This window comes from Apis florea, unplaced genomic scaffold (genome assembly GCF_048593485.1).
Source record: "Apis florea isolate Af1SG1 unplaced genomic scaffold, ASM4859348v1 contig_2350_pilon, whole genome shotgun sequence".
Taxonomy (NCBI): domain Eukaryota; kingdom Metazoa; phylum Arthropoda; class Insecta; order Hymenoptera; family Apidae; genus Apis; species Apis florea.
In genome coordinates this window covers 4,315,136-4,332,009 of record NW_028256565.1, presented here as the reverse complement: position 1 = coordinate 4,332,009, position 16,874 = coordinate 4,315,136, and the positions used below count along the sequence as shown (strand labels likewise).

Below are 16,874 nucleotides of genomic sequence, written 5' to 3'. Positions count from 1 at the left end.
AAACGCGAATAGACAGTAACATTAAATAAATGACTTATTACTCGAACGAAAACATCGATATATAAATTGTGAGAAAGACACATTAAAAAAATTTTCACTCACACTCGAATGAAACTTATACGTTGGTGCATTAAAGGTAAAAAAAAACATGAGGAAGTGCATATTGTGTATTCATACTAATGGAATTGTAGGCAATCGAGTCAGTTTAAGACAAAAGTTGGAAGAGCAATTAGCAGCAGTCATAATAAATGATAGCTCTTGTGCGATAAATCTGCGACGTCGATAAATCTGTGGTATAAATTACAAAAAATAGGGAGTGAGCACGAGCGAAATGAAAATCCATGACGACATATTGGAACGGATGTCTAAAAAATGTGATATGTAAAATTCACAACTGGAATAATCAAAATGAAATTGAAGCATCTGTACAATTCTAAGAATTTTTTTTGCAACGTAAGTGTACCTCATAATACACATATACAATTCTTCAATTCTACTATCCATATTGTGAATAGTGATGGTTCTAATGCATGGGGAAAGTGCATAATAAGACAAAATAAAATATTTAAAAAATATTTACGTAATGTACGTTGGTGTATAATACTAGTGAGAGAGAAGAAAACGAAAAATCTACGAAGAGAAGTAAAAAAAAAAAAAAACAAAAAACAAAAAAAAAAAACAAAAATATACTGTCTAAGGAACAGTTTAAAAAAGTAATCTCGAATTTTTAAAATAATTCGATTTTTTTAATATTATGTTAGCGATAAAATCTCTAATCATATTATATAATTGTATTTTAAGAGCGATTAGCTCTTATACGAAAAAATGAACAAAAAGCGCCTATTAGCGATAATTTTAGACGCAATCACATCCATTTATGCAAATCATGAATATAAAATAAGTAGATGAAATATTTGAAATTATAGTAAAATTTTGTTGCATAAACAAAATTTTACGAATCAGTCGTATTCATTATCGTACGTAGTACTTTTATATATCATTTGGTAGAAAATGGGTAATGGTACATGAGAATTGCCTTTGAATTTACTGACCTAAGGTCTTTAGTATTATACACCGCAGTGTCATATTATACATAGTGTAACTATATAATGTTTAACAAGTTATGTGCACTGAAAATATAAAGACATATGTCAAAGGCATTTTTCATATGTGCACATTAGAAAGCAAATTTTTTTTTTTTTTTTTTTTTTTTTTTTTTTTTCCTCTTTTCTTTTTGAGTGATACTTTTTATGCTTTGTTGTTTTGTTTAAAAAAACACTTATCCATGAAAAAAAAAGTTTTTTTTTTTTTTTGTAATTAAATTTGAAACTTGGAATAGAAGAACTACAGAAAAAAAATTTCATTGTAAAATAAAAAAAAAAAGCAAAGAAAAAAAAAGAAAATATCGATAGCACATAAATGTTATCGAATAGAAACTAAAACATTCTCGTATGCTCTCTATATCGTAATATGATTATTAAAATTTATTTCGATTGCTTCTATTTCAAGTATTATTTACGAAATGTTAATTATGTGTTTATATATTTAAGAAAAATGAAATTATAAAAGAAGATTTAGTAACATCTTTAAGATTTTTTTTAAATGTTTCAAATGCTGATTCAAATGGATATCATTATCAATATTTGATTATCCAAAGAAGAAGAAGAATTTTTCTGTGATTTTTCTATCTTCTTACAATTTTAAAATATATTGAATTATTGTATTATCTTAAACATTGTTTTGCGCAGCAGCCATTTCGAATGCGTTTTTTGAATATTGAGTAAATGATTTTGCTTTTTTATATAATATAGTATAATTTGAGTATTTTCTGCTTTTTTGACATCACATAAGTATATCCCAAGTTAAATAAAAGATTAAGTCTAAAAAGAAAAGAAAAAAATGAATGTTATACAATACGCAAAATTTTCTTTACACAAATATGAAATTTCTAGAAAAAAAAAGAAAGAAAGAAAAAAAAGAAAAAGATAAGCAATTGAAACGGACAATTCATTGTTTGGCTGCAGCACGATTCAAATGTTTCTTCTGTTTCTCGTTGTTGGATGTATTTTAGAATATAAGATTTAAAATCAGCAATAGAATGTTATGTTTGAATTCATTGTAATTTTCGTGATAAGAGCTGATCTTCACTGGATATAAAAAAAAAGAGAGAGAGAGAAAAACTTTCTGAGATGAATATATTTATTTCATAATCTGAGAAAATAAAATCATTGAAGTACTGTGAAACTTTAATATAAAAAAAAAAAAAAAAAAAAAACTATAAAAGAAGAAAAGAATAATAAATTAAATGAATGTGTATAGAAATACGCGTTTGATAAAGCATTTAAAGCTTAAAAATTAAAATTGACACGTAAAATTCTTCCTGTGAATATATCCCCATTCATATAAAGGAAGAAAAAACCTCAGTATCAGTAGTTATATACTGCAAAAAAATATGATATTTCTTATTTAAATATATATAATGATTTGTATTATTTTTTAAACTTTCGTTTCATTCATTCATCATTGTATATTATTTGATATATTTGTTTGTCAAATTATTATAAATGTAAAGTGTTTTTAATTCTTTCTTGTTAAGTCTTACATTAATTGCATTTTATTTATCAAATCTTGTTTTCTTCGATTCATTTTTACTTTTCATTTCTTTTTATTCGTTTGATATTATGTCATAACGTCTCTATTTCTTTTCTGATCGTTTCATTCCATATGTACTGTCCACCGAAACGTTATACATACTTTGATCTTTCGAACAGCAGAAAACTTGCCATTAATTACATTAGTTGCCATAGTTCTCTCGGTTTCGTTTTTGCGGTAGAGAGGAAGCTACACATAGAGTTATTTAGATATAAATAAATGAAACTGCAAAAGTAGAAGAAGAGAAGTAAGAAAGAAAGAAAAAAAAGAACCAGTGAGAAAAATGAATCCGAAAAAATTAATGCCACAATATATTCTGTAAATATTAATTTGCGTATTATATATATATATATAAATTTAATTATATATATAAATATATATATATAACACATTGATTATACTATTATAAAAAAATATATTATTATCAATTGTAATTTTTATTTTATTTTTTTTTTTTTCTTATCCTTATTGTCATCGTTGTTGATCATTTTTGTTAACTTTTTATTTTGTTATATTTACTGCGGTATTACATAAAAATGAAATTTTTCGAAAATAATTGCCTTGTAATTATTGCATAGTAGTTTCAATAATCTTGAATTTATAAATCAAACACAAGTTAATAATCCCAATCAGAAGGAATGTTTTCGTATTTTATTTTTTCAAATTTTCAATACATCGGAGAAAAATTATATTTTCAGATATAAATTATATTTATTAACTTTTTGTGCAATTCTATCACGGATTGATGAAAAAAGAAAACGAAATTGTTAAACTTTGTAATATCCGTAGGTATACGATTGCGTAATGATATGCTTCTTCACGGATGGAAACGTTGCGATTAAGACTAATACATTAGAATTGTAAGTACGTAAGCGACAGAAACAGACAATTTTGCGAGATTAAAATAATCCCGAAGTTTTTTGAAAATAGTTCCCACTTTTACGTAATACAAAGAAAGATTTACAGATGCCATGGCCTTAAAAAACGTACATCTAAAAAAGTTCTTATAATATACATACATACAGCGCTATTCGACAGATATATCTTAACTGATATTATGTAATCGGTATCAATATCTTGTCGACAGAAAGTTGACAAGAGATGAATTTTTCATGCAGCTCAAATGTCATTCAAGGAATTTTAGTAAAACGCAGTTTTATTAACAGATGTATATCATTTTATTGCTTTAAACCTCCATCATATTCAATGTATCTTTTTTTTTTTTCACTTCTCTATGCCATATGTTATCAATAATTTTATTTCAATTAAATTTTATGCTCCATTAAATATATATATATATATATATATATACATATATTTTGAATTTTGTAAAAATACGAAGTACGAAATTCAATAAATGTATATGCTAATCTAAACAACACTATTAATATTGTTACTACTATTTGATACATTGAAATCGATGAAGGTTTAAAAAACGATAAACAAGAAATTAAGTTGCGATTTCATGGGTGAAACGCATAAACGCAGCCTTACATTGTATTTTCATATAGTACAACACGCCAATACGTGGAAATAATAATCGATAAGTTGATCGTTTTTGTATTCTCGGGTCTACTTGTTATCGATTGCGATCGAGATGGATCGCCGTGTTTTCGATACATAGGACGTTCAGTGCTTCCGAACCGAACGAACTGTATATTCTTTGATTCGATGATCACGTTCGCTGTTTATCGATATTAGAGTGTCCAAGTAAGAATTATTACTTTAATTATTATTATTTATCTTAGAAACTATCAGAGAAAAATTTTTCAAATAAATATTATTTGATACGTTTAAGGATTATACGATCAATTTTCATATTGATTTTTTATAAGTGCAGTTGCTTAAAAAAATAATTTCTGTTTTTTTAATAATAATATTCTATATTTCTTTTTTGGTTGATCGTGATTCTTAAAATAAATATAAATGTTTATAACGCAAAGTCATGTAAAAACGATTATGTTATAAACTTATATACTTCTTTTACATGATAATATGTTTAAAAATTTTCTTTTATAGTTTCAAAGATAATCAAGGTGTTAATTTTTATTGGGACATCCTGTATAGTAGGAATGGTATTATAATAACAGTGTCTTACCCAGGAGAGCATCTTACGATTTGCGCGATATATATTGAAAGGATAAGGTTGAGACGACCGGAAATAACATGAGAGGCAAAGAAAAATGAGAAAAAAAAAAAAGAGCTGTATTACGTGCAAGCGAGAAAGAGTAGTTATCAGGATAGATAGTCAGAGTTTTGTAAGTGAAAAAGAGCAAAACATCTATTTTTCACGAGACGGCGATCGTGAAAATATGTACAATAAGTTCAATTGTAAATACGTCACGCGTAAATATCTTACTTAAGTATATATAATATCGTTCGAAGAAACGGTAAATCATAATAATAATTATAATAATATCAATATACTAGCCGTAAGGCCAAAAACTTTGCTCCTTAAAGATACTTTTCTAAGTAGACAAAACAGAAAAAAAAAGCGCGCGTTTAAACGAGTCATTGTTTTTTAGCTAAGTAAACTCGATTTCCACGCTTTAACGTTATATAAAAAAAAATACCGCAAAAAAAAAAAAAACGAAAAATGATAGATACGGTATTCATAATACCAGAAGGATAAAATATTAAACAAGCAAGATGACGAGACTTTTTTGTATGAACTAATTTTTTTCATATAATTCGCGTTTATTAGATATAAGATGATTGATATAAATCGTTGAATATAATACGTCGTCGCAATACATGAGATGATCAAACGATATAAAAGGAAAAGGAAATAACTGAAGTCGATATATTTAGAAATGAGTATATGGAAAATATTAATCGAAATTAAATTAAAACAACTCGAATCCACGCATCGAGAATGAAAGAAGCAATACAATATGTATTGTATTAAATACGTGTGGATTTACTTTAATTATTTTCCGTTTCACACGCTAAAAGATGAAAAAGAAATGAAAAAAAAAGAAACAAAGAACCGGTAAATAACGTACTAATATATTTAAAAAATTTATGTATATTTAATGAACTTATAGGAATGAAGAAAGGGAGATGTCTGCATAGGAATTGAAAAAATAAATTTTATCTTTGGTGCATAAAGGAAGTATAATTAATAATTATTAATGATTATTATTTAATCATTAAAACAAAAAGAAACAGGAAAAAAAACAATGGCCTATATTTAGAAAAGAATCGTTCTTTTTTAATTTTTTTTATTTTTCTTAGGCGAAACCGACGGACTGTATAGCGTATAGACGTAATAAATTTAGCGATCAAAAAGAGGACTCGAATTCTAGAGATGAGGAGAGAAGAAGACAACGCACTTATGATCATTTTCTTTTTAAATGTAAAACTCGCACTTGCACTCTACTTATCTTTTTCTGCGTTCTATGATGTTCGCGCGGCGACAATTGTATTATTCAAATGTATAATAGACCACTTAGCCCATAAACCGATATAAAAGATATTAATTCGATAATTGGACTCGATCAACGTTCTTGTCCAAGGTGATGCAGCCAAGATTATTTTTATTCCCTTGAAAAAACGCCGACCTAAACATTGCAATAGTATATTGATCTCGAAAAATTTCACGATCAATAGAAATTTTTGTTATTATCAATTTCTTTAATATTTATTTAAAAAGAAGACAAAAATTTCTCAATAGTTTTGTTTAAAACATCTGTTGAACAAAAATTCTGCTAGTTCGAATAGTACAACGCAATGCAGAAATCAAAAAAAATAAATTGACTGTATCGTCTTGCGCATGCCTGTGTATTATAGTGAAACGCACGAATTACCATGTGTCATATAAATATATACATATAAATATAAAATATATATATATATATATATAAATACAAAAAATATATATATAAATAACTAACAATAATGATAATAATTAAGTACCTTACATATAAGCAGTATCCAAGAAATCCGAACTAGTTGCACCAAGTGCCATAGTCCATAGGTCACAGTACGTTTAACATAGCGAGGGTGAGACTATTCGTAGCAGTTGCTAGGAATGAAAGAAAAGAAAAAGTATAAAAAAAAATGGGGAAAAACCGAAAAAAACATCCACATAGAATGAATAAAAAAGGAAAGAAGAAAACGAAAAAAGAAAAAGCAGGTCGAACACGTGGCGTTCGACTACTAGCTATGTCGTGTTCTTATTGCTTATTGTTAAGGCAAACGAGCGCGAAGCAGCAGCAAGCAATCAGCTAAAAACACGCAAGGAAGAAAAAAAGTAAAGGGAGAAAGAGAAGGAAAGTTATGTAGTCCGTGTGACCCGAGATTTCCAATGGGCCGGTTTCGCCCATCTTTTGGAGAACGTTTTAGAGCATAAAGCAGACACCAATATGACAATATACTAATGAAATTAATTTCCGGCTCGGTTACTATTACCCATTGCCTCCACATCCCCTTTAAAAGAAACTTGGAAAAACGAAAAAAAAAAAAAAAAAACAAAACACCGGACATCCATTTATTGTACAATTTCGCCATTTATTTTTCGACACGTTAGTACATGCGATTAGACGTGGATCCCGGCTCGCGTAATCCATGCGTTCCCCGACAAAAGAGATAAAGAATGCGAGAGAGAGAGAGAAAGATCGAACGAGCGCGAGAGAGGGAGAGAAAGGAAAAGAAGAAACACAACTGTAAAACACATTATGGCCGTGAATGAATCGAAGCGAGATGCGTGTGACCGTTCTTTTTTTTTCTTTTTGCGAGAACATTATCAATTATCTTAAAGGAAGAAAAAAATGACAAAAAAAACTGTAGTAACGTCGCAATTGTATGTTGTAAACATTACTATTTCAAATATAATGTCATTATTAACAGGAGAGAGTTTCTCACTTCCGATCACTCGCAGTGAACCTCGAACAGGATGAAATCTTTATTTTTTTTTTTTTATATTTCAGCAAATATTAAAGTTCAAGCAACAAAAACACGGATGCTCAAAAAAGGTAAAATATTTTATTTTTAATACAACATTCAACACCGATCGTGAAACTTATAAATCCTAGTTAATCGTCCGATTAAATGAAGCAATCTATTTAAATTATCCATTTCACATATTTGTTTGGTAAAAAATAATGTTAAAAAATAAAAATTAACCCTTTACATATTTTCTATAAATTTTATTTCTTGTTCATCTTTCAATTCTTTCAAAAAAAAAAAAAACAATTGATCAATCAATTTATCTTTATAATATTATTTTCCATTTATATAAAAAAAAATCTATTTTTAATAATCAAACAGTAGAATTCGATGAACATTCTTGAACATAGCTTTCGTATCGTCTATATAGAAAGGGGTCGTGACATGTCGTGAGGATTCGTTGCTATTCGCAGCCATCGCGTGTATGCGTTGCGCGGAGCATACATAGGGCCTATATATCGTGCAGGAATCGAGAGCGTCGAAACACGAAGCGAGATCAGACTGACTTTACGAAAATCGATCGGCGCTCATCGTCGTCGGGTTAGCGACGCCTGCAAAGCGTGTCCATTGCAACGACGCGGTTACGAGAAAGCACCGCTGACCGGCTCTCTCTCTTATCACTCTCTGTCTTGCTCTCTCTTTTCCTGCCAGAGAACAACCCTCCAAATGTCGAGAAAGCTTTCGCGTTCTTTGAAACGGACAATCAGCCAGTTCGCGAAACAGTGCAAAAGAATAGTGTTCGCGTAAACGAAGGTGAAAATTCTTCTATCTCGTCCTCCTTTATAATTGATCAGAATCGGGTAACGGATGTTGTCCAAAATCCAAAAAGATATAAACGGAGAAACGAAGAGGAAGAAAAATGAGTTCCTTCATGGTACGATGAAAAGCTTCCATAGCAAAAGTTCGTCAAATTTGTAAGGTATATTATTCATCCTTGAAAATGATGATTTTTATCCAACAAGAGTGCAAGGAAAACGTAAAATTATCCTTTTAATCGTTATTATTATTGACAAAGCGTATCTGTGAATTAATAAAAGCCGGCACTTTTAACACTCGTGAAACGACAATAATTTTGAACACGTTTGTACACGACCTACTAAACTAAGCAATCCATCGAGACACATCAAAGTTGATTCCAATTACATTTTCCAACCTCCCAAATCAATGCAAGCAAATTAATCCAAATACGAAAGCTTCCTTATTATTCAACTGGATTTGACAAAGAAGAAGACGGATATGATGATGACAACCAGAATAACGTAAAAAAAAAAAAAAAAAAAAAAACCTTCAAGTGTCTGTATCGTATTTTTAAACACGAAAGCTCTCGTTTGCAAACGATCCATTCTCGATGTACGCTTTAAACAGAGAACGAACAAAGGAAATTCGACCGAAAGGTTCCTACAGCGGTAGAATTAATCGGTGAACGAGTCCTGCGCCCTGTCCCTTTATCATTACTCCAGAGAAAGAGAAAGAGAGAGGAACGAAGAGAGTTGAGGCATCGTACGTTTGTCGAGGACATAGCACACGAAACGGTGGAGGTGGGAGGAGGCCGTCTACCTCTTGACGTGGAATGATAATAAAGGAGAACCGCGGGACAGACCGGCACAGGGCGACATTATGCAAAGAGCGGATCTGAATATACCAAATTTACCCCTTAGATCATTCCCCCTTGGAATGGCGATAGGGGTGCTGGCCGATATCGCGATCAAACTCATCATCAGTGGCTACGTACTCGCCGTGGTCGTGTATGTGAATGCCACAGGAAACTGGGATAAGGACGATGATTTAGGTACGTTGATCACAATTTCCGGTGAAATTGTACGAAGAATGAAAAAAATAAAGAAGATTTGGAAATAAAATATAAAGTTTGTATTTCAAATGGGAATTAATGTAATTTATTGATGTATATATCGTCGGAGATATGTGTCTGACTAAATATAAGTTGTATCTACTTAAATAGATATTCAGCTATGTAAAATTTGAAACACAAGTATTTGGTATTTGTTCCAAATATTCAAGGTTAACTGCGTCTTATAAATAACTTTTACGTGTACTGATCAGTCATATATCTTATCAAATATCTGATATATTTATTTTTATTATTTGCTTACATGTATCTATTATGAAATGAATAATAAATGAAGAACTATCGAAAGATTCATTCTAAATAATTACTATATAAATACTTTTAAAAGATTTGTACTTGTCTAAATATAATTCTCTATTTTTTCCCTTTTTCTTTTTTTTTAGTCGCAACTTTTGAAGTCAGTGCTGTTCTTGGACGTACCGCTAGATTGCCTTGTGACATTGAACCGTCCACGCGTGAAGATCGCGTATACATGGTGCTTTGGTTTCGCGACGATGCTGTGAAACCAATCTACAGGTATTATTCATCTTGAAAAGTTTCGACTCGAAACAAATATTTGCAGAATAAATGTCTTTTTTTCAGTTTCGACGTCCGAGGAAGATCATTTAACAAAGCTCTGAATTGGTCAGATAGCACCGTGGTTGGACCGAGAGCTTATTTCGTCACCATGACAAAACCAGCCACTCTTTCTCTGGAAGCTGTTCAACTGGATGATGAAGGAATCTATCGGTGTAGAGTAGATTTTAAAAATTCGCCCACAAAAAATTTTCAAGTAAATCTCACAGTAATAGGTAGGAATTCTCGTCTACAACTTGAAAAAAGTATTTAGCATCCGACAAAGAATTTTTAAAAGGCTTCTAATTATTTATAAATTATTTTCAGTTCCACCTTATCAGCTTTTAATTTATGATACTTCTGGTGTGGTGATAGGGGATACCGCAGGACCATTTCAAGTAGGTGTTGAGTTTGGTTTATCTTGCGAAGTAAGGGGAGGTAATTCTCATTTGTTCAACTATTTAAAATTATCAAACTAGCGTAAATTTCACGAATTTGGAAATTGGATTTTTTAAAATATAGGCAAACCGACACCGGTAGTCAGTTGGTTGGTCAACGAGAAAGAAGTGGATAGCAAATTAGAAGAAATTGGAAAAAATTTAGTTGTCAGTAAATTAACAGTACCTCAATTAAGAAGAGAACATCGTAACACCACGTACAAATGTCGAGCCTGGAGCACAAATCTTATACCTCCATTAGAGAAAAGCATTCTTTTAGATGTTTATCGTAAGTGTTAAAAATTTGTATTATCGAATTATTAATTTCACATACATACACACATATATATATATTTTTTTTTTATCATTTCTATTCTATCGTTTCAGTGAAACCACTGTCAGTGAAAATTTTAACGAAACCAACAATTCTAGAGACGGAAAAAGATTACTCCATCACATGTGAGACTACGGGATCGCATCCTCAAGCACGTATTACTTGGATGGAAGGAAACGCCATTTATCACAATGGCAAAGTATATATTGATGATTTGCTACAAATTTATAAGATGTATATACATATATCGTCATTCGCGGATGATTCAATTATGTAGGTACTCATTGGAGGTAATACTTCGGTGGTCATAAGTACGCTCATATTTTCACCGATCCCGGATGACCATGGAAAGATTCTCAAATGCCGAGGAGAAAATCCAAAACTACCAGACGCATATTTAGAAGACTTTTTTCAATTAAATGTAGTTTGTGAGTATTTTTAACACATATCCTTATAAGAACAATATTCAGATAATAATCGTATATTTTTCACAGTTCCACCAAAAGTACAATTACATTTGGGTAGTACCTTAAATGCAGAAAAAATAAAAGAAGGTGATGATGTTTATTTCGAATGCAAAGTTCGGGCTAATCCAGAACACCATAAAATTACGTGGAGACACAACGTGAGTAATTTATTGTTAGTATCAATTTACTTGTCTTAATATTAATCATAATAATTAATAATATTGGCAAATAATTCAAGGATGTGGTATTAACACAAAACCAATCGGCTGGAATAATTATGAGTACCCAGAGTCTTGTGCTGCAAAAAATAGGTCGTGATAATGCTGGAAATTATACATGTCTTGCAAGTAATGATCGAGGTGAAACCACAAGTCCAATAGTAACTTTAAGAGTACAATGTAAGTATAAAATGTATTATAAATATTGTTATAGATAAATTAATAAATAATTTAACTATACATGTATATTCTATATATTTTAATTAAATATGTATATATGTTATATAATAATATGTATTTTTTCTATCTATATATTCATTATTCCATTTTTCAATTTATTTTTTTCATCCCTGTTTAGTTGCACCTGTATGCAAAGCAAAAGAAGTATCCGTTATTGGAGCATCATTAGAAGAATCGGTAAAGGTTCGCTGCGAAGTGGAAGCTGATCCTAACAAAGTAGAATTTGTTTGGGAGTTCAACAATAGTGGTGAAAATTTCGAAGTTGCACCAGCAAAATTTGACGATAACAATGGAACAACTAGCGAACTTATTTATACTCCAGTTTCTGAAAGAGATTATGGAGCTTTAACGTGTTGGGGAAGAAACGCGATAGGAAAGCAAGAAGCACCTTGCATCTATCAAATCATTCCAGCAGGTAATTTTTGAAATATATTTGAAATTTCATATTAAATATTTGTTTCATGTAAAGAAAAAAGATCAACTAAATTTATAATTCTATTTCTAGTAAAACCAAATCCTTTGAATAATTGTACAATAAAAGCATCCCTAAATCAAAGTTCTGAAATCTTGGAAGTAGAATGTGTACCAGGATATGACGGTGGATTAAGACAAGAATTTCGATTAGAGGCATACGAAGTGCTTACTGGTAATTTAAGAGTAAATGCATCAAGTGTGTCCGCAGATGTACCGATATTTAGAATTGCTGTAGCAGATCTTCTTCCGGCGACTCATTTTTACCTTGTTACTTATGCCGTAAATGCAAAAGGAAGAAGTGAAGTAAGTTTATTAGAGGATATTATGTTGAGAGACTCTGAAAAGCACACAGGTAAGAATAGCATTTAGAAAGATTATAAGATTATGTATTCTAACAATTAAAAATATATAATATTTGATATTAAATTATTGGCAATTTTTGTTTTAGACAGCGGAGTGAGCATGGTTCCTCTTATTTTGCTTCTTATTGGTTGTCTGATGGCATTTGGTGTCACTGTATTGTCGGTGATGTTGATGATGTATCGACGCAGAGGTACTACTTCTCCGGTTCACATTGAGCCCTATATGAAACAACCAATAATTACTCCTCCAGATTCGAGGAATAATTCCATGCTTGATGTCACACACGGAGATCATACTTATTTCGTTGAATATACATTAAAACAAGTTACTGATTATGCGCTCAATAATCAGCCAGATATCATACAATCGCCGCAAGGTAAACATTTTTTTCTTATTTCTGTTTATAATATAATACATAAATAAAATAATATGATGAATTGCAGATCAAGAAAAGATAAAACGTGAAACACAATTATTTTTACCTGTACGACCAGATACATTATTTGCACCATACGATATTCATAAACAGGGACTTCAAAGTAATAGATGCAGCGTAAGTATGCAAATAATATTATTAATAATAAATAATAATATTAATACATTTTGTAAATGTAATTTTTTTTTTCAATTTTTATTATAGTCAAATCCATTCTTCACAAAATCTTGGGAACCTATTAGTTTTAAAGCAGATCGTAATTTAATGAAGGAGATCATTATCGCCAACTCTATACCCGGTCCAGAAAGTTGTGTATAAAAAATATCTAAAAAAAAACGAACGAGCCAAACATATCAAGAGGACCGATATTACAAAGCCTAAAAAACAATTGTACTGAATAATTATATTGACATTGAAGACGAATGTCAAATGAATTGCAACTGGTCTTCTTGTCGAGTTGGTGTAAATTGCACGACGGATCGGCACAGTACGAATATTACGACGTACATATTACACTGCTTACAGGTCAAATGTCTCATCATTGAAAAATCTATGGAACTGAAAAAATTTAGGAAAAGTCAAGACTAGTTGCATATTAACTAAATGCTACACATGGTGTATTATTCCAAGTTTAATATATTTTGTGTCAAGTCTTAGATGGTTTCCTTATTCCGATGAGAATTTCCCGCAAACACAACAATCCAATATCTTCTCCGACGATTTATCATAATTTGTTGTGTCTATTGTGCATATTTAAAATAATGCATGTTTGACGTGAGTGTATCGAAGTGATGTGACGCAAGATTTTCCATTATTACAAAGATATGCGTGAAAATAAATGCCGTAAATTGATGCCATCAATGCGATAATTCCAGCAATTAATATTACTATGCAAATTTTTCTTCGAATTCTTTTCAAAGCATATAAACACCATGCTTGATTAGTCGATATTGTACTCTTTGGAGCAACTAAAGTTTTCGATGTAGTTTCTCTTATGTTCTTATACGAGATATACTCTGGTTCTTGCGTATACTTTTTTTGCCATTCATTTGATATTGGACATAGTTCAAACTGGAAAAAAAATTTATATTAATTTCTTTTGATACATGAATGGAAATTATATCTCAAGAATTTTCATTGATATTTAATTTAATATTACTTGAGTATCATAAAATTTATGTATTTGTCGACGAACTAACTGAATTATTTTACATTTCTCGTGTTTTAAATTTTTTATAAATTCGTCTTGATCAATATCTTCGTATTTCTCAGGACATATATTTCCATCGCATATCATTTTTTACCTTATATGCCATTTTTCTGTACAATAGAAAATTACAAATGAAATTCTAAAAAAAAATTGAAATACTAATATATTTTATCAACATAATTTTGAAGTTTCAAGATATTTTCATAACCATTTTTTTTATTGAAAATTTAACGTAATGCATCATATTAAATCAATTGTACAAATCAGTATGAAAGTTTGTAACAAAATATCTATAAATTTTATTTATTAATTATTAATCTATAAAAACGATGTAATTTTATAGATCAAACCAATTACTTCAAGATACTTTAATTTAATTCAAGCACAAAAACATCAAGGATATCCTTGTCGACCTCTACCTCCTAGAAAGAAAATAAAATGTCCAGAATTTTGTGATAAAAATTTAAAAAAAAAAAGCATTAAGGAGAAAAAGTTTCCACGGATTAATATAAAAGAGGAAATGGATAATAATCTAGACTGTCCATGGTGCAGATAATAATAAAAACTATAGAATAACAAATATATTTGACATTTATTTTTAATTTTATAAATTCAATAATACATCAAATATAAATAAATCACACCTTTTATTTAACAGAAAAAATATAATAATGAAATATTTATATATATATATATATATATATCATACTTCATAAAATAAAAATTGAGATAAAATACAATATATATATATATATAAAACATTTTTTTATAAAATATTATATTATTAAATTTTTATAAATTAACTATTAATTGATTTTTGGTTTCTTTTCTGGTGGTGGTTTCATGTCCTTCTTTTCTGTTTTTATTTCTTGTTTAATTTCCATTGCTAAAAAATTTACAAAGATTTATTTTTATGTTTAAAACATCTTTTAAAAAATGAAGAATTAAGCACTTACAAGGTTCTATAGCTTGATGTACTGGCTTCGGAACAGGTAATGGAAATTTTCGTGTAAGTTCTGCAAGTAACATATCTACTCTTTGACGCTGAAATAAAGAACTTGGTTCTTCACGAACAGGTGTCTCTTTCTTTGCTGCCATAGCTTTTCCATTTTTAAAATCCCAATAATAACCTTTGCTAGGATGATACCTTGAACATGAACTAGCTTCTTCAAAAGCAGATTGTAAATGATGTACTGTAGATAACTATAAAATATAATTTTATATATTAATATTATATATTAATGATATATTTTAATAATGTTCATAAAAATTTTTAATAAATCATATATACCAATCTAGAGCTCACAACTGATGCCAAATCAGGAGCTTGATATACAACACCTGCAATAATATAATAATCTGCAAGTGGTGCTGCTAAAGTTGGAGAATGACGATGTTGCTTTCTGATTACATATAAAATAGGGGCTTGTACATGTAAAAGAATATATTCCAACCCAGTCATATTTCTGAAATTAAATATTTAAATATTTACATTATACTTTTAAATGATATTTTTATTTATATTACTTACTGTAATTGATCAGGACTTAAACGTTGCATTTTAACAATTTCGTTATTACATGTTCTATCATAGAAAGGATTACTCCTTTCTGAAAAATAATCCATTATATTATTTGGATTTAATACAGGAATCCATGCACTGTCATGCCAAGAAAGTCCCAAAGGATTTTCTATTAATCGTATCAAATAACAACAAGAGGTTAGAAAGTATATAAACAAATTTATTATATTAATTATATTGATGATTTCATTTCCATATATTATTACCTGTTACAGCAGGTCTTCCAGATAACATTTTTATTTCATAAATTATATGATTTAAAATGATTCAAAATATTTACACGATTTATTATTGATTATACAATTTATTTTCTTCAAAAATTCAAATATAACATTATTATTTATAATTATAAACATATATATAAATAATCTATATAAATATTATTATTTATTTATATTAAATGAAAAGAAATTAGAAACTCAATATGCAAATAAATCAACTACTATGATCATTAATGGTTCTCATATATAATGGTTCTCTTAATATAAATATTCAGGTTTTAAATCTAAAATATTAATAAAAGAAAAAAATAGAAAAATATATGAAGATTTATAAACATTTTTTTTATTCCTTTTTTTTATATATAATAAATATAAAACATCTACATTTCTGTAATTATTTGAAATCGTTTTATTGAAAAATGTTATTGACCATCACTGTCAAAATAAAGAATGCAGGACATTGTTCACATATAGAACAGAGCTATTAAAAAATGGGTCAAATGCAAAAAAAGATATTCGTGTTTAAAAGAGAATAGGTCATGGACATGTTCCAATAAAATACTAAAAACAAGAAGTAAATTTGTATATTAATTTATGAAGTTATTTATATCTTTTGCAAATAAAATATATCTAAGAATAAAGTAAAAACTCAGATAAATGAAATTATTAAAAATTTAAATTGTACTAAAAAATTAATTAAAAAATTACTTTTAAAAAATAAAATATTCTTTATTAATTAACTGAAATACTATAAATATAATGGAGATTAATAATGCAGTATTGAATAAATGAATAAAATATAGAATAAAAATCATTGATTTTTCTTTATTATATTAGATATTAGATCAGATATAAAAGATGTATATTT

The 16,874-nt window shown here is 28.9% G+C and overlaps 3 protein-coding genes and 1 long non-coding RNA gene across 5 annotated transcripts; 2 read left to right on the top strand and 2 right to left on the bottom strand.

The window, feature by feature from the left end:
- The first annotated feature begins 342 nt into the window (after nucleotides 1–342).
- Nucleotides 343–13,649, top strand: side-III (sidestep III). 2 transcript variants are annotated; one of them, XM_086904728.1, is made up of 14 exons: nucleotides 343–453; nucleotides 9,853–9,985; nucleotides 10,052–10,260; nucleotides 10,352–10,462; nucleotides 10,547–10,750; nucleotides 10,849–10,994; nucleotides 11,073–11,223; nucleotides 11,290–11,420; nucleotides 11,501–11,660; nucleotides 11,839–12,135; nucleotides 12,226–12,546; nucleotides 12,643–12,933; nucleotides 13,001–13,110; nucleotides 13,198–13,649. In XM_086904728.1, the coding sequence occupies exons 2-14, from the start codon at nucleotides 9,942–9,944 to the stop codon at nucleotides 13,309–13,311; spliced, it is 2,289 nt and encodes a 762-aa protein (XP_086760854.1). In that variant the 5' UTR covers nucleotides 343–453; nucleotides 9,853–9,941; the 3' UTR covers nucleotides 13,312–13,649. The 2 variants fall into 2 exon arrangements, with proteins under 2 accessions (XP_086760854.1, XP_031774323.2); XM_031918463.2 differs by lacking the exon at nucleotides 343–453 and adding an exon at nucleotides 9,073–9,391.
- LOC147658130 (uncharacterized) lies at nucleotides 13,612–14,468 on the bottom strand. The gene is made up of 2 exons (XM_086904735.1): nucleotides 14,153–14,468; nucleotides 13,612–14,064 (listed from the first exon to the last, which is right to left on the bottom strand). Exons 1-2 carry the CDS (start codon nucleotides 14,288–14,290, stop codon nucleotides 13,747–13,749), a joined length of 456 nt encoding a protein of 151 aa, XP_086760861.1. The 5' UTR covers nucleotides 14,291–14,468; the 3' UTR covers nucleotides 13,612–13,746.
- Nucleotides 14,302–14,867, top strand: LOC147658129 (uncharacterized). The gene is made up of 2 exons (XR_015291122.1): nucleotides 14,302–14,477; nucleotides 14,547–14,867. It is a non-coding gene; the product is annotated as an uncharacterized LOC147658129 (long non-coding RNA).
- Nucleotides 14,777–16,492, bottom strand: MED6 (mediator complex subunit 6). The gene is made up of 5 exons (XM_012490516.3): nucleotides 15,992–16,492; nucleotides 15,735–15,894; nucleotides 15,495–15,669; nucleotides 15,160–15,406; nucleotides 14,777–15,089 (listed from the first exon to the last, which is right to left on the bottom strand). The coding sequence occupies exons 1-5, from the start codon at nucleotides 16,017–16,019 to the stop codon at nucleotides 15,010–15,012; spliced, it is 690 nt and encodes a 229-aa protein (XP_012345970.2). The 5' UTR covers nucleotides 16,020–16,492; the 3' UTR covers nucleotides 14,777–15,009.
- Nucleotides 16,493–16,874: the final 382 nt, after the last annotated feature.